At 49.7% G+C, this 18,154-nt stretch overlaps 1 protein-coding gene and 1 long non-coding RNA gene across 2 annotated transcripts in view; one reads left to right on the plus strand and one right to left on the minus strand.

Moving 5' to 3' along the window:
• Positions 1 to 1,058: 1,058 nt before the first annotated feature.
• LOC140615877 (uncharacterized) lies at positions 1,059 to 9,732 on the plus strand. Its single transcript, XR_012016388.1, has 3 exons — positions 1,059 to 1,293; positions 2,488 to 2,662; positions 3,742 to 9,732. It is a non-coding gene; the product is annotated as an uncharacterized lncRNA (long non-coding RNA).
• Positions 6,854 to 18,154, minus strand: part of KLF13 (KLF transcription factor 13) — a 50,397-nt gene continuing 39,096 nt past the window's right edge. Inside the window, exon 2 of the mRNA XM_072795922.1 lies at positions 6,854 to 12,816. Within this exon, the coding sequence (XP_072652023.1) occupies positions 12,527 to 12,816 (290 nt within the window). The 3' untranslated portion in view covers positions 6,854 to 12,526. The remainder of the gene's footprint in view (positions 12,817 to 18,154) is intronic.

Raw genomic sequence — 18,154 nt, forward strand, 5'->3', positions numbered from 1 at the left:
AATGCTCATAGCCCCAGCAGACAGAGACCCTTGCTACTGTACCACCTGAATCCACCTTTACTGTACAGAATTTGCAAGAGTACATGACTGAGGGGCCGTGGTGGTGGTGGCAGGGGGCAGAAGGGTGGATGGCGAGGGCCGTGGGATCCTTACTTTCCAGAAAGGGAAATAAAGACACGGGCCAAAGGTGAGGTTGCATCCATGTGAGAGGAACAGCAGTTCGTAAAGCTTCAGAGGGAACCTACAGAGTTCAAGCATTCCTCGTGTAAAGTTCAAGCATTCCTCGTCGTGTAACTACAGGGCGGATAGGTGGAATTACTCAATCCTGTTTCACATCAGGAAGCCAGTATATTTTGTCAAATGCTTATAAGTCGCAAAACAGGAGGGCAGACAAGCATTTCACTGAGGCTTAAGGGAATAACTAACAAGATATTTAAAAAGAGAAATGAGAAAAACAAAAGTGTTATCCCAGGAGTGGTGGAACTTTGGTCGGGGTGGGGAGCAGGAGGAAAGAGATTATTTTATCACTAGGTTTTCTGCTATTTGTTTTTTTTAACCTTGTTCACATGTATTACTTTGATTAAAATTTGCAAATGTTAAAAATGAAACCAATGATCGGATTACTCCCAAAGTCCTTGAACACCATGACTCAACACTCCATAAAGCAAAGTCAACATATTTTGCTGCTTTACTCTGTAAAGCATTTCACTGGCACCTTCTCAATTAGTTTTACAACCATCACCAAATGTATACAGAGCATGCTTTCCTTGCTGTATCTGCATACAAGAAGAAAAAAAAAATTCAAACATTTACCTAAGGGTACAGTGCCAGCTGGGGTGAGGAAAAATGAGTCCCCCACCTCCACCCCCAGATGGCATCTCCAGGTACCAGAGCAGGTAACTGGGACCCCTCCTGGCCTCCATCCTCTCAGATCAATGGACACTCCTCTCCTTTCCGAGGCTCCCCAGCAAGGAGCTCGCCTGCTCCACCCCCGCCCCGCCCCCAGGCACTTCCCTCCGACTGGAGCAGTTTTATTTTTATTTCTTGTGAAGCATTGCTTATGTCCCAGCCAGCAGCCAGGCTCCTGGTGCCACGCTTTGCCTAGAGTGGAGGGCAGCCCGAAGCCATCACAGCACACTTTAGGCTGTGCAGTCTGAGGATCGTTGCAGGCCTGCCAGGATGAGCCCGGATGCAAGAACTGAATCCTTGGGCCACGTAAAATTATGGAACATTTCACACCTAGAGCAAATATGGAGAAAGAAAAAACAACCCAGAGCTTCCACCACCTAGCAGGTACAGGTGAAGACCTCAGAGCTACCTGCCCTGACTTCCCTTACATGGTTCTGTGCACTTGGCCTATGGGGATGCATGCGCCAGGAACACATGGCATTGCCCTGTGTTTTCCAGCATTCGCAAGCACATTGCTCTATGGCAGTGCTTCCTGTTTGCAGCTCGCCTTCTTTATGCAGCACTGTTTCAGGACTAAAGTTGATGCACTCATTTCTGCATTGCACCTTTGCATGGATGGGCAAGAAGCTATTGGGCATGCCCCTCCTCAGTGGTTGGGTGTTTAGAAGCCTTTGGAGGTGTGTCTGGGTTTTGCTCTCCCTCGGGCAGTCATGGACCCTCGCCTCACAAAAGTGCTATTGTGGTTTTTAATTACAAAAGTTATACTTGAGTAGTTTTGAAAACTTAAAAAATATGGGATCCCTGGGTGGCTCAGTGGTTTAGCGCCTGCTTTTGGCCTAGGGTGTGATCCTGGAGTCCCGGGATCGAGACCCACCTCGGGTTCCGTGCATGGAGCCTGCTTCTCCCTCTGCCTATGTCTCTGCCTCTCTCTCTCTCTCTCTGTTTGTCTTTCATGAATAAATAAATAAAAATTTTAAAAAAAGAAAACTTAAAAATATACAAGAGAAGTAAGTAAAAATATATTGTAATTTCTACTGCTTAAAGATAAAACTGCTCGAGTCTTGTCTTTTACCAGGAATGTTTCTGTGCATATATACATACACACAATTATATAACTATAGAGAAAAAAAATTTAAATACCATGTGATCATACTTTGCAAACTGTTTTATTACCTGACCTTTTTTACTTAATAATATATTGGGTACTAGAAATAGTTAATGTTACATAGTTCACTTAGCCAATCCCCTATCCCTGTTTACACCATGTTAAACATTTTGGTGTTTTCAACAAATTATTTTCTTTTAAGTATTTTTTTTTTTTTTAATTTCTTTTAGAGAGAAACCACAAGCTGGGTGGGGGTGGTGGGAAGGAGCAGAGGGAGAAGGAGAAGCAGGATCTTCACTAAGCAGGGAGCCTCAGGTGGGGTTCGATCCCAGGACCCTGGGATCATGACCCTAAGCCAAAGGCAGACGCTTTACCCACTTTACTCCTAAGTGTTTCATTACTTAATATTCTCTGCATTCACAAGAATATATGTAATGGAGGGGTGAGGTGTTTTTTGTTTGTTTGTTTTTAAGAGATGGAGAGAGAGCACAGAGGAGGGAGGAGCAGAGAGAGAGAATCCTAAGCAAGCTCCATGCCCAGTGAGGAGCCCTTTATGGGGCTCGATCCTACAACCTGGAGATCACATCTGGAGTCAAAATCAAGAGTTGGATGCTCAACTGACCAGGCCACCCAGGTGCCCCTGGAATGGTGAGTTCTGATCTCCCCACCCCCACCCAGGCAGAGCTGATCACTGCTTTCATTGGCCTTGTGGGCCTCACCCAGCCTGGGACCTCTGCACTAGAGACACCCACTCTCCTCGATGTGGGGTTTGTGCTTCCCTTACAGTCAAGGCTCAAGCTCTAGCAGCTGACCTTCCCTCCCAAGGTGAAATGTTCATGTAAGAAATTCCCTGGACCAGGGCCGGGAAAGAGCTGCAGAGGCCTGGATGGAGCCACCATGCCTGCTCTGGGCGCCCTGCCCTGACCAGCCTAGGATCTGGATCGGTGTCCATGAAACCTCCAGACTGTGCTTGTTGCTAGGAAGGCCGGGAGACAGACAGAAGACAGGGTGCAGCTGGTGTGCATCAGAGCCAGCTGTCAGTAACCCTTTCCCAAAAGCAATAATGGATCCATAAGCATACCTCGTTGGGGGGCTCTGGGTGCTGCTGACTCCCCGGAGGAGGAAGCCTATTGATTATGCAAATCATACTGCTATTTATTGTTGATACTCACCCAGTGCTCCGGGGGAGTTAACAAATGACTAACTGCCCTGTTGTGAGGCTGGGAGTGCAAGACACTGTGACGGGGACAGGGGTAGAGCTGCACACTGAGTCCATGAGTGCTGCTTTGCTGGCGAATGAGGGTAATGTTGCTCTGCCAGCTGCATCCAGGGTGTGGAGCGGGCGGTCGGAAAAGGGATCTGCAGGAGGACTGAGCCTCCTCACTGCTTTGCGACCAACCGGGTCACCTTGGAGGCTGCGAGTGGGAGCGGAGGCCAGACCGAGGGAGCCGGGTGTCTGGGCACAGACACAATTCCCACTGAATTGGCGCCTGACATCTGGTGACTCCATGCAAACTTCACGAGTGTGACTGGAACCCCGCCAAGCCTGTTTCCCCAAGGCAGGCAGGGCTCAGGGAGGGACCTCCCTGGGGTGGAGGCTCAGAGATGCCTCTGAGGCCCCCCCCAGGCGCCACAGGTCAGCTGGGCTGCAGTTCTTAGAGGACCCATCACTTCTTTAAAAAGAACCACAGTGCGGTGACTAACATTTGCATGGTTGTCATTTCTAGGTTTCAGAGCTGACCACTGAAGGAAAGTTCTGTGAAGGACTACCAGGTCATGCAGGTGACAGGAGCTCCGTGCGATTTGATTTCCCGTGTGACTGCAGGGTGCTCCTACCACATAGGGGTCGGTCAAGTCCTGCGTCTCTCCACTGTCACCTGTGCTGCCACCATGCTCTCCCAGGGCTCAGAATGGGTACAGGAAGGCCACCAGGGCTGGGGTAGGTGGAGAGGTGATCTTGGACTTGCCAGGTGGGCCTAAATGGAATCACAAAGGCCCTTCCTTGCAAGAGGCAGGTGGGCAGTCAAAGGGAAGTTGCTCTGAAGATAGAGGAAGGGGCTAGGAGTCAAGGAATGTAGGTGATCTCTACAGGCTGGAAAGGGCAAAAAACAGATGCTTCAGAGGGAACCAGTCCTGCTGACAGCTTGGATTTAGCCCTATCAGACTCATTTCAGATTTCTGGCATCCAGAGCTATTGAAGAATAAATATGTCCTGCCTTAAGCTGCTCTGTTGGCAGTGGTTTGTTACAGCAGGAATCAGAAACTACTATGGGCCCTATGCTCCCAACATCAGCTCCATCCAAACCAGCCTCTCCTGTGGACGCTGCTGTGGCATCTCTGATCCATGATGGTGGGAGGTCAGCGTGGAGGTGGCAGTGCTGCCAGTAGAAGCCAGGTGCTATCACTGGGCCAACCCACTTTGCACTCAGGCCTTGGGAGTGGTGCTAATGGCAGGAATTTTATCATGGGCTGCATGAGGTTTGATTAGGGGGAACTGAGCCAACCAAGTCCTCAGAATGAATTACACAGCCTAACCCATCATTCAAGGCCCTCTACAGCCCAACCCACCACACACCAGCCACACCCCCAAGATGGCTGACAAGGCCACAAAGAGATAGCTTTAGAGGATTATGCCCCATTGGGTCCCCCCAGAAGATGCTGTGGCCTCAGTTCTGCATACTATCTGGGCTCCCATCCAAAATCGATTGGTGGCATGTGTGACAGGTAGCATTTCAGCCTCTGCTTGAATACCTCCAGCAGTGTGGTGGTCACTGCTTACAGGGCTGGTGCCAAACGATGGTAAGTTTGCTGTAGTTTGTTAGCTTTGGCCAGCCTCTGCCCTTGGACACTCTCTCAACCAGGTGCCACCCCTCCTGCCACCTGCTCAAAGACAGCACTCCCTGGGTGCTCCCAGGCCCTGAGCCCTCCGGGACCTGCTGCAGGTCAGCACCAGCCAGCCAGAGGCTGGGTGTCTTCCAGATTGGTGGTAAGATGGGCCCGTCTCATCTGGGGCAGGCAAACTTCATCTCGTCGGCTATGGTCAGGGGCTTGCTGTCATCCTACTGGCCTTTGATGCCATGTTGAATCCTTTGTTCTCCAGTACATTAACTGCTACATTCCTGTCACTGTGCAAACCCTCCCCACACTGCATACTTCACACAACTGCCCCAAGTCTGACTCTGTAAGGCGAGGTTCTGATAAAAATGCAGAGTGTTCGGCAAGGAGTGTCTGGGGACTGGCTGCCCACTCTGCAACACCCAGTCCCTGCTCAATTCTGAGATCCTATTAGCACAGACCCTCCCCCGCCCCACTGCTGATGTGCTATGTTTATGCCACACAAACTAATACATGTTTTTTTAAACACAGGAAAACCTACTGCTTGACCATTTTCTTCTTTCTACACTACTGAGGGCCTCTCAAGGTCTCAGGAGGCTCCTGGGCCCTGAGATGGAGGCTCCTTGAATACCAGGCCCCCATCTTCTGGAAAGGAACCCCAGCAGGAACCCAAAACTTCTCGCAAACCTCAGTAGCGATGTCACAAGTGATGGCTGCATTTCCCCCGTCCCAACAGGATTTCTAAAGCATTTGGGTTCCTCTCAACACACAACTATTTATGGAAGTGGATCCATCCGGCTTGCTGCGTGCGATCAGGGAGGTCCTGAGCAGAAAGAAATGGTCTCTGAGAAGGCGGAATGACAGCTGTCCTGGGAAAATTGCTCCAACCGAGACTGGGCTCTGAATGTTTAAGCACCAAAAGACTCTTGTTTGAAAACGTGTTCTTGTTTTCCTGACAGTTTCCTGACAGTTCCACTGTGCTTCAGTGCATTCACTTTGCATCCCCTCCTCCTAGTCTATGATACAGAAGAGATTTTATCAGGAAATGCCTGCCAGGGTAGATGTAGCTTTAGGAAAAATCACCTTTGATCAACTCCAATGCCAGTCTCTTACTACTATTTTACATTTCTCCGTGTTTTCATGTGCTCTCTAAACGACAGGTGACAATGTAAGAATCTGCACTATCCCCAGATGGAGCCCTCATCTGCACCTGGCTGGGGCTGCGAGGGCCAGGCAGCACCTGTACCTTCTCTCCATGCTCGGACCCCATCTCCCATCTCTTCCCACTAGCTGCAGGCTTTACACTGCCTGCTGCAGAAATGCCCTTTGGGGGGAGCAGCCAGGGATGGTTAATGATCACAGGAGATGTAAACAAGCTCTGGCACCAACACACACCATGCCAGTCCCCGGGGCCCCCAGACCTGTCCCCACAGCTCTGGGCTGGCACTTGTGGCAGCGTGCTTTGGGGTCAGTTCCCAGAGCCACCCTCAGGGACTGCAATGGCTGCATACAGGCCATTCTTTGGACTTTGTGCAGAGGGGTAAGGGGAGCAGGCCAACCTCTGGAAGGCACCTGACAGACTTTCAGAACTTCCTAGGGTGACTGGGGTTGACAAATGGGGCTACTGCTCGGGGAGAGAAGCTCAGGTGTTTATTGGGACTTCCAAGGACAGTCACTATGCCCTGCTCAGAAACTCACCATCACTGCCTCCCTGAGGGTCTACCTTTCTCCTTGATGCTCTTGGGGATGCAACTGTCAGGTTGAGCTTTCTTAGGGTGGGGGGAGGGAGTAGAGTTGAGGAATGGGACTGTGACAAGCCGAAATAGGCCGAGTAAGTGGGAGGGGATAGCCACTCTCTGCAAAGCCTCTTCTGTAGAAGACCTGCAGAGTTCCAGGCTGGTTTCTGCCCCCTCAGCCAAATACATATATAGGTGCTTGATGTGGTCCATTTTGGTCACTCCCCTCCCCCACCCTGGGCCTCTCTAAGGAACCAACTCTGGCAAATAAAATAATGAATCATAAATTTTATTTCAAAATGTAAACGTCACTAAACATGCATACACGTTAAAACAATAAAATTTACAATTTAGTTTTTAGTTTTTTTTTTTTTTTTTGCATAGGACATCATTACAATATAGAATCTATGCCATACAAAATACATACAAAGTTTTATCCGAGCAAGCCAAGGCCAGATTGGGAACTGTACAACTGTAATACTTCACTGTAGTGATCCAGGAAAGATGAAACGTGGCCTTTGGAAGCATGGTGTGGTGCTGGTTAAAAAGAAAAAAAAAAGTTCCTACAGAAAAGGAAAACGTATGCTCCATGGAAATGGTCTTGGACCCTTGGAGTCTGCCTTGGGATTTTGGCAAACGATTCCAGAGAAGCTCCATCAGTGACTTTGGATGAGGAAGGGGTCATTTGTGTGGGTTTGAGAGTATCTGACTCATGCACCTGGCACACCCCCACAAGCTATTCCCCATCATGTGGAAACACAGCAAGCCCCACACCCCACAATGCATAGCTCACACTGATACCATTGAGCCCTTGAGATCCTCAGCACCAGGCACAAGGACTCTCCAGGGTGAGGCTAGGGAGTGAAGCCGCCTGCCTGCACACCGGCACCCTGAGTGGGTACAGCTGCCACACCGCTCCCCACACTGGGAAGTGGCCCCATCACCTCCCACACAGGGCGGGCTGGGGACAGATCCAGCTAGTACACCCAGGCCTTGTGCTCTGAGTGGGAGGGATGATCTCCTGCCAGACCTGTGGTTGTCCTGCAGGCATTCAGCTCACATCCTTGGGTTTCTAAATGAGCATGTACAGCATCCTGTCAACGTCACTAGGAAAATGCCCTCGCACCCCTGGAGCAAGCTGTACATGTGGTCCACTCTCCTCTTGTTCATCTTTAAATAAAAGTAGTAAGGTTTTAAAGCTGCATAAGAAGTGGAGAGGTTGGCAGGGCCAGCTGGCCACACCACAAGGCCAACATTGCTCCAGGGGGTCAGTGCAGGCCATACAGGTACACTCCTCTGCCCTCACGGATTCGGGGCTCACAGTTCCCACCAAATCCAATCTTCAAACCAACAAGGGACATGACAGTGTGTGGGGAAAGGGCATTGCCCTAAATGACGTTCAGGCATTTATCAGTAGTAGTAAGCTGGATTGTGCATCCAAATTCTGGTACAAAATTCTCTGGAATGTGTCTTGGACAAACCTTTGAAACCGAGCCTCAGAACTGGGAATGTCAGCTGGAGGAGCTGGCTCCTCCCAGAGCAATCCTGCATTCAGAAAGCATCAACCCACATCCTTGATTTTAGGTTTGGAAAATATGGTCACTAGACTCACATATGGAATCTTTGGGTAGCAGAAGATGTGGGTGACCAACGAAGCATCTCTGTTTTCAATGTGACCGCTACATCAGACCCTTTATATCGTCCAGCACTATTTTTGACTGAGTTTTTGCAAAAGGGTTTAAAAACAACAAAAAAATCAGTGATACCTGCCAGAAGTCAAAATAATCAAGGATCCTTGTAAACAGCCCAAACCAGGAGTCAAAATAACAAGGGGAGGCTATTGCTCAGATCACACTTTCTTGTTAGGTGGCCCTCCTGCTCACTGAGACTATGGATGAAGTCCCTAGGGAGTGTGCTATGACCCTGTGCAGTCCATCTTAGCACCTGCTTCTGGCAAGAAAGGAGGCTGGGTCTTCTGTAGACTCTGGGCTGGACGGCAGAAAGCTTGACTGGAGACCCCAGTTCTGCCACACTTCACTTGGGACCACAGAAAGCCACCAACCCTCTCTTCATGTCCCAACAAATGGGCTGGGGGCCACCTGTGGCCTGCCTGTCCCTACCACCAAGTCACTTTCCACTGGTCTAAGATGTGACCCAGGGCGTAGGTGAGATCTGGGGACCCAGTCCCACTGACGTTTGCACCTGGTGGCTGCACCTACCAGGTTGCATGGCCTCAGAATAAAGGGTGGGTGGTGTCCTGCACCTCCAGTGCCATTTGTGGGGGTGTGGTGGGATGCAGGTAGGGTACCTCCAGGACTACATTCCCATCAAGGGCATCACTGCCTGGTCCTACATAGCACCCTACAGAAGAGGACCCCGGGGTCCTTCGTGGAAACATCTGTGTTCATGTTTCTTTCTGGATGGCTGTAGGATTCAGTGGGCCTATGGGGGAGCCGACAACTGGTCCCCAAATGTGGCTGACACAAAAAGGGGCTTTCTTTTTTGGGACGTGAGTTAAACAGCAGCCTCCTGATGCTTGAGTCCAGGGATGGTTTTAGGACTTTTTGGAGAAAACTCTCCCTTTGTTCAGGCAACCTTCATTTTGAGATTTCTGCCCCCTTGGCCTGTGAGAACAAGTCTGCTACAAAATAAAGGTTTGAGTTTTCTCTATTATGTCTAGGAGTCCTATGGGTTCTTCAATCACATTGAAGCCAGCAAGCATGGCCATTAACCAGAAAAATGAAAGACCCTGAAATAGACCCAGGCTGGGAAAACATTCTACATCTTAGAAGAAAATGCAGGCTGTTTCAGGAAGGTCTGCCCCACATAACTGCTTTCAGTGAGGGCCCAAGGGAGGTGGCTTTCCGCGGCCCACCGCCCCCCTCCACGAGCACTCATTTCATGATGATCAGATGCCAGTGAGAGCCCATGTAAACTTCGCCGGAGGCTCATGGATTTTTCCCACCCTTCAAGTGAGATGAATATCAGCCCCAGATGAGTCAGGATGGTCTGATGGAAGCTCCAAGCCAAGTGCCCAGGGATGCCAGAAGGGAATTCCCTCCAGGTGCCCCACCTCCCAAGCCAGGCCCAGAGTGGAAAGACTGCACCCTGCTATTAGATCAGAACCACTTTGGGAATGAAGACACACTCATTTGCCAAAAATAGCCAATGCCTGCATATTTCTGTTTTAAGGCAATGTTACCTTTCCATCTAGCAGACGGAACAGCCCTGGGTCATTCAGAGGAAAAATTAAATTAAGTGCTCTCTTTGGAAACAGCAAACACCCGTGTTCCCTCCCCCACCCCCCACCCCGCCGCTAAAACAAACCAGCTCTTCTTTTATTCCAAGATGACTGGGTTTAGAGTCCTTACTCCCCTTCCTATGTGCAGACAGATGTGGGGTTAGAAACCCTCCTTCTGAGATGCCAGTGGGCAGATCACAAGGAGAAACCTGGCTCCTACAGGGGATAGCACTGTGTGGCCTCCCAGAGACACACAGCTCCCTCTCCCTGCCTTCGGGGACCCATGGACGGTGAGCACACCAAAGGACTTTGGAATAAAATTCCTGAACCTGGAATGTGAGTTCCTGAGACGTGAAATGTATTCAGTGTGGCTTTCTATGCCTCACACAGAAACAACTTTGGGAGGGGCCTCCGAGGGCCTTCCAGGCCTCACTTTGGAACTGGGCATGAAGATCTTTCACCCCAAGCACTCAGGGTGCTCTTCTGTCCAGGTCTCTATAGGATATTCTACCCTCTCTCCCAGACCAAACGCAAGCAGGACTGTCATGCAGCCCAAATGGGGCACAGCAGCCAGGGCAGTCAGCCCTGCATCTGACCCCCATCCCTGTGGGCTTCCACCCACAGCAATAACAATGCTACTGCCCAACTTGGTACCTAACATGCTACTCAGAAGCCACCACCATGCCACTGGCTAATCTTAGGTGACACACAGTAGAGTTAGAAAGGGGCATCCAAGTGTTACAGACAGCAGATTGCCATCCTTGTGGTCACTATGGACAGAGGGTGCTGGCCTAAAGCTGCAGCCAAGGGCGATTAGCACCAGCCAGGCCGGGGTCCCTTGGGCTTCTCTGTGCTGCACCCCATGCCCTGTAGGTCAGGGTGCAAGCAGGATGGCCACAACCAAGGCACTCTGGGCCCAGGAAGCCCATCTACAGCCCTCTGAGGTCCCAAGGGTCATTCCTCCTCACCAAAAAGAGCAGAGGTCTCTGCAAAATACCCCGAGTCCACCCCAAACCCCCCTCCCCCCCACGCGCACACACACACACACACACACACACACACACACACACACACTGTCCTGGAGGCTTGTATTTACAGGCCCGAACTCTGAGGAGGAAGGGAAGGGCAGTGCCTGGACAGCAGCACTGAGGAGGAACCTCCAAATGTCTGCAGAGGAGCAGCACGCTGGAGCCCAGCCTGATTGCTCTGCCAGGGCTCAGACCCCAGCTGGGCTCAGGCTGGGGCTCCAAGACAAAGTGCTTAGCTCTCTGCTCCTCCTTTCCCCGGCAGAACCTGGTTGGAGCACCCACAGCCCTGAGGCGCCACAGACAGGTATGGGCTGGGGCCGCCCAGGCAGGAGAATGATGGGAGGGAACAGGAGAAGTCCAGGGGGTGCAAAGCTCATGGAGAAGCTGGAGGTTTGCTAATTCTGAGCTGGGAACATGGTGGGTGTGAGCAAAGTATTTCCCACAACTTTCTGTCTGGTGTTCCCCGGGGAGGAAACAATGCACATTCTCCGACAGCATTTCCCACTACATCTGCTTTACCACTCCCGAAAAGTTCCAAGTCACAATGTTCCGGTCTCTTGCTACAGAACAGTCTCTGTGAAGCACCAAGCACTGCCACATGCACGGCCACACACACTGGGCCTCTGGCCAGGGGGCCCAACAACCTTCCCTGCTATTCCAAACAAAGGTATCTTGGTAGCAGGGCCAGTCCAGGAGAACACAGGGACTGGAGACACTTGCAGACATCTCTGAAGAAGACTGGGATTCCCAGGCTCTACTTTCCAGTCAGAGAATGTGAAATAGTGAGAGGTCCCCATGTGTCTTCTGCAGGACACAGGATAGGAGGTGTCCCTCCGTGGAGCACATACCTCAAGCAGGCCAAGGGCAGGGCGAACGTGGCCCCAAGGTCCCCTCACGACGGACTTTAGGTGGTGCAGCAGGCTGATGAATCAGGGCTTGCATCTCTGCTTCCAGGACTCTGAGAGGCCCAGAAGGCGGCTCCTGGAGGCAGGGAGAGGGAAATGGGCTCCCCAGGTGGAGTGCTTCTTCTGCCCGGTACAGCTTAAGGCATCCCTCTGAACATCTATGTCCTGAGCCCAGCCAGGCTGCTGGGGCAGAGGCTGGTGGGGAGGCCCTCAGCTTAGGAACATGGCCTGAAAGCAAGTGTCAGTGACCACATCCATGCAGGACGGACCGACCAATTCACCCACAGGCTGGATGCTGAGCTGCACCTGCACTGCTTGTCTCTGTCCCCAGTGTGTCCCTGAACCTAACAGAAAACTCCAGAGTGCAAATCTATGTACAGAATAAGGCGGCAGGAAGGGGGTGTCCTCACTGACCTTGTGGAACATGTCCATCCCTGAGAAAGGGGGGGGGTTCAACACCACTGAATCTCACCTTTGTGGGTATGTCTATTGTGCAATTTATGAATGGTGTTTTTTGAAAATTTTTAGTTTTTTTTTTACAAATTTACTTTGACACCTGAGGTGAAGAAATTGTTGTGTTATTGTTATTGACTTCATAAAGTTCTCTCTTCTTTCTTCTTACAAAAGGGAAAGACACGGCATCAGGAACAGAAGGGCGAGCGTCTGCTCATGGCTGTAGTGGGGGTGGAGGGTCCTCGGGCAGCCCCAGGGAGGGGGCGGGGCCCTGGGCGGGGCTGTGCTGCTGCCGGGGCGGGGCGCGGCCGGGCTCACGGAGAGCTGGCCGGGCTGATGGTGGGGCTGCTGGCGTCCGAGCGGCTGTAGTCGCTGAGGGAGCCGGTCCTCGAGCTCCCGCTGCGCCGCTGCAGCATGCCCGGGTGGAAGTTGGCGTGGCGGCGCGCGTGCTTCGTCAGGTGGTCGCTGCGCATGAAGCGCTTCTCGCAGATGGGACAGCTGAACTTCTTCTCGCCGGTGTGTGTGCGGTAGTGCCGGGCCAGCTCGTCGGAGCGCGCGAACTTCTTGTTGCAGTCCTGCCAGCTGCAGGCGAAGGGCCTCTCACCTGCGGGCGACAGGGGCGGAGCGTCAGTACCCGCCTGGCCCTGCCCTCCTGCAAGCCCGCTCCCCCATGCCCACCCCAGTTGCCTCCCCTCCCTCTGCGACAAACCCATGGGGCAAAGGAATGCCCTGCCAGTGCCCTCCAGCCAGCACCCAAGGAAGGCAGCGGATGAAATGGCAGCATCTCAGGTAATGTGGTGGCGGGGCCCAAGGCCTCTGGTGGTGATGGTGCCAGCCAGGGAGCATGCCACCCAACAGCCTGTGCAGATCCCCTGGCTCTGGCCTGTAGGGAGCTCAGGCCCATCTTCAGAATCAAAGAGTGGGAACCAGGACTAAACGGTTGAAGGGAGGGAGAGGACCCACACTAGCCCTACAGGAACCACACTCCAGAGCCCCACACCCTCGAGGGCCAAGAGACAATTCCCAAACCCAAATGGTCTGCCACCATTCTCACTCCTCCTCAGTTTCCTCATCTGTAACAGGACGCGCCAAGACCAGGTAATTTCCTTCTCTTACAGAAGTTCCAATGCAGCCAACAGGCAACAGCAGAGCAGGAGACTACAACAGGCTCTTGCAGACCCAAGCTTGGAGACAGACAAGGATGGCTACTTAGAACACTCCATGAGAGGGAGGTAACAAAAGTAGGCTGCAATCAGGACCTCCCTACCTCCCTCCCATCCCTTGCTCAGAGCAAGGAACAGGGCCAGCATTTACCTTGGCAAACTCTAAACCACACACACACACACCCCCCTCCAAAAAAACATCAGCTAATCAGAGAGAACCAGCAGAGGCTCCTGGCATCCCAGAATACAGCCCTTATGGCACTGAGGGTGGCCACACAGACACCCTTTCAACTCTTTACCTTCCACTCCCTCCCCAACTCTGGCCCTAAAGCCGACAGCCAGTCCTTGAAGCTGGCCCACCTTTACCTGGAAGAGGAAATCCATACCACCCACCCTAAATGAGCACATCAACCTTAAATATAAATAAACACCCAAGGATGGCCAGATGGCCAATGAAAACCAACAGCATGAAAGGGAAAAGTCCATGAGCAACAAAACAAGCTTACTCCAGAGGAAAAAGAGTGAAGTCAGGAGACAGAAGAGGATGTCAACCTAAAAATTCTAATTAGTATTCTGAGAAATTTCAGACAAAATTCATGCATAAAGCAAACATGACACCATCAAAAGGAAGTGCAGAGAACAAAAAATAGTATTTAGAAATGGAGAGTATTGTTACCCAAACAAAAATTCCACAGAAAAGCTAGAAATATACTCAAGTAAATATCCCAGAAAAATGGAACAACATCAAAAAAGCTCTAAAACATGAATGTTGCTGTGTTCTCTGTCTCCTAGTAATGCTGAAACTAAGAGCTATATGTGTGATTGTATATGTTGTCATTCATTTTTTTTTTTTTTAAATTTTTATTTACTTATGATAGTCACAGAGAGAGAGAGAGAGAGGCGCAGAGACACAGGCAGAGGGAGAAGCAGGCTCCATGCACCAGGAGCCCGATGTGGGATTCGATCCCGGGTCTCCAGGATCGTGCCCTGGGCCAAAGGCAGGCGCCAAACCGCTGCGCCACCCAGGGATCCCTATGTTGTCATTCATTTTACAGGTTTCTGTTTTTTTGTTTTTGTTTCTGTTTTTTTGGGGAGGAAGAAAGGGTGTTTGTTGGAGGGGGAGATTCAAAATCAAGTAGGAGAGGAAACCATCATTTCCCAAACCTATCTAAAAGTTACAAATGATAGTTCAGAGTTACAGGGAACCAATCCCGGCGATACAATATTTAACTAATTTCAGTTCGTTTAAAAAACAAAACAACAGAAAAAGAGGGAAGAGAACAAATTACCAAAGAAACAAAATGGTATATGTCAGAATAAAAAAACACAGGAGACTAACATGGAATGGGCTAGCACAGAGGTGGGCAGGGTAGTGAGTAAAGGCTCCTGCTGTGAGAAATTCTGCAATGTCAGAACACTGGGTAAAAAGAGACCACAAAACTTCTTAAAGAGGTGAGAAACAAACACCAAGTTACCTGTAAGGGAATAAGGCTGGGACACACACTAGACTTCTCATAAATCACACAGGATTCTAGATGACAAAGAAATAGAGTCTTCTAAGTTTAGCTCTCAAACTGCAGCAAAAATGAGAAAAAAAAAAAAAACCAAAAACAAGAAGTCAAAGAAGTGAGTGAAAAATGAAGAGCGTTCAGGAGAGTGAAGCAGAGACCTGGGGACCACCGAGGCAGGATTCACAGGGGGATAGTTCTAAGAAGAAAGTGAGTTCCATGCATCAGAGGTATGATTAAGAGGCTGAATAAACTTCAGGACACAGTAAAGGCACATACAATTCTTTGGTTAAAAGGAAAAAGAGAGGCAATTAGAAACTCCAGGAAAAATAGAAGACATGCAAAAAACTGGGGTCTAAATTTGAAGCAAACTAAAATGCTACAAGACTATGAGCAATCAGGGAAGAGCTCTGAGCCAAACACTGATTAAGGGGCTTTTTGTATGTTATGTTATTTATCTTTCACAACAACCCCATGAGGCAGCAGGAGGGAATGAAATCCCTGCACAGGCCCTGGCATATGGAAGCAATCCTTTCACAGTCATGGTCATGTGAACCCTAGCACACTAGTTAGTTGTCAGTGTTTAGAATCACTGTTAAAGACAAAACCCATACAACTGACTCATGGCCTCAGTAGAGAATGTAGATTTAAGAAAATGGTAGGAACACACATATGAACAAAGGAAATGTCTAAATGAGGTTAAAGTTATAAGGATAATAAAAAAATTTGAATAATATATCCATCAATTCGGGAGGAGAGGAGGGGAGGGGTAGGAATGAGTTAAATCCTTAAATTTCATGGCAGGGAGATAACAGATCAAATCTAAATATGATACATCAAGAAACAGTAAAAAAAATCGTATAGGTTATTTATGTCAGTAATCACCAAGACAACTAAAATCAGAGCAGTGCTGTGGAGTGAGGCTGCACTGGGAACAGGATTTTTGTTGTTTTAAAAGCTCTTCTATGTTATGTGTCTTTTTAGAATTAAATACATTGTTAATCGGTTCTCAGAGGAAAAAATCTTGTCAACAATAAAGTTTTGAGAAATGATGCATGCTAAGTCCACTCTAGGAATTTCACAATACACAACGGTCACTAAATGTTTGAAAAGTCCAGCATTAAATACAGTGGTTTCATTTCTATGTGACTGTGTGCTGAGTTGAAGAGTTTGGTGTGCCAAGTCTGACGGATGAGGTGTAGACCTATCTTCACAGTGTATTAATGATCCAGCCTCAGGTAAGTACCTCTGTCCTCTGTGGTGGGGTAAAGAGTGCCCCCCTAAAAAGACATCCAAGTCCTAATTCTTTGAACCAAGGAATCCTCAAATCCTTTTTCTTATTTGGAAAAGGGGTCTTTGTAGATATAATTAAGGTAAGGATCTTTAATGAGATCACAATTGTCCTTAGAAAAGAAGGGGAAAGGACATAGAAGAGAAGGCCAAGCAATGACAGAAGAGACTGGAGTGATACATCAAAAGCCAAGGAACACCAAGCATTGTAGACAGCTCCAGAAACTAGGAGAGAGACATGAAATGGATTCCCCCCGCCCCCCCCCCCCCCACCAGGAGAGCTGTCAGAAGGAACAGAGGTCAGCAGAGGAGTGAGCTGCCAACACCTTGATCTTAGACTTCTGCCCTCTAAAACAGTGAGAAAGTGCATTTCTGTTGTTTAAAGTCACCTAGTTTATGGTAATATGTTATGGCAGCCATAGGAAATGAATATACTACCCCATCCCCATAGTGGGGTACACATGGTGATTGTACCATGGGGTCACATGCAACCAGATCGTGGCACTGTGCCTGGCATATGCCAAATGCTTACCCTTGAAATGTTTAAGTTATTATGTTTGCTCTTATCCATTCTTTTTGTCATCTGTGTCTTCTTAAATTTAGGCCTGAGGTGGGAGTAGGGGAGGATGAACCCAAATTCAAAGTCACCTTTGCTTTCTAATAAGCTCTGGGCCCTCACAGGGGGGCTTATCCTTTTTAGGGTCCTTATGCTTGCAGCTCTGGGAGGCATTATAGGGTGTAATTATAGATTAGTTACAATGATGTCAGGGCCGTAGAGAACTACAGCATCCAGTAGGATGGGATGCTGGTACCAAGGAGCCTAGAGCAGCAGAAGGTAGGGAAAGCTCGGGATCACCCCTAGGCCACTCACGGCTCTTGGTCCGTCTGGGCATCAGCAGCTTGGCACTTTTACTGAACATGGATCCAATGACTGGCCTTGGGGACTGGGTCATTATGCAGACAGGGTCCTCCCTGTTTCATCCTTTATACCTCTGTCAGCCCATTCCAGGAGGGCAGATGGCAATAAACTGGTCTATAAACAGATGGAGAAAACACTTATGATTCATGCTGGCAAGGAGCAGCACCAGGGTCTGGCTGGGCTGGCCTCTACATGGTGACATGCAAGCAGCACCCAGGAGGCTAATGAGGAACAGCCAGGAGAATTGAGAACAGGTGGGGGAAAGCAAGCCAGACAGGCAAACAGTCATCCATGACGGTGTTTCTCGTATTTGTAGAGAGGGATCCAAAGACTATTTATGTGGACTATATCCATTGATATTTATCATACTAGAAATTAAACAAAACAATTTAAACTAAAAACTACAGCTATTCCAGTAGCTGTCAGAGGGATGATGTCATCACACATCATGTAGCTTTTGGAATATTCCACTGTATTCTTTTAGAGAAAAAAGAATAATGTTATTATTTTGAAAATAGTTTTGACCTTATGGCTTCCTAGAGGGGTCTCAGGTACCTACAGGTGTCCCTGGGCCTCACTCTTCTAAGGACCGACCTCAAGTTTGGTGTGACTGGGCTGAGTTAGTATACAGGGAGCACACCCAGACTGGAGCAGGTCCAGGCCCTACGAGAAGTTGGCCCAGACTCAATGAACCCTAGCATCCCTTCTGCTGGGCTTAAATTCTGCATCTGCTTCCTCTTGGGCATGTGATAGATAGGCAGCAATAGTACCACAGGGTCATCATAAGGGGAGTGCTCAGTCTAGCTCAGAAGTGACCTGATGGAGGATTCCAGAACCCTGATAAGAGCTCAGCCCCCTGCAGCCTCCTGCCTGAAGCCTAAGCCTGGCATGGGCCCCCTCCAATCCCCTGGCCCTCTCTTTACAATGAAGGGAGGGCTGCACGGGACCAGGATTAGGGCTGTGGGGCTGAACGGTGAGAGGGCCTTGGGAGGGGAAGGCGGAGTGAGATGAAGGGTACTAGGTACACAGGGAGGTAGGGAAGGAGAGAAGCTAGGGGAAGGT

The sequence above is a fragment of the Canis lupus genome, chromosome 2 (assembly GCF_048164855.1).
Source record: "Canis lupus baileyi chromosome 2, mCanLup2.hap1, whole genome shotgun sequence".
Classification (NCBI taxonomy): domain Eukaryota; kingdom Metazoa; phylum Chordata; class Mammalia; order Carnivora; family Canidae; genus Canis; species Canis lupus.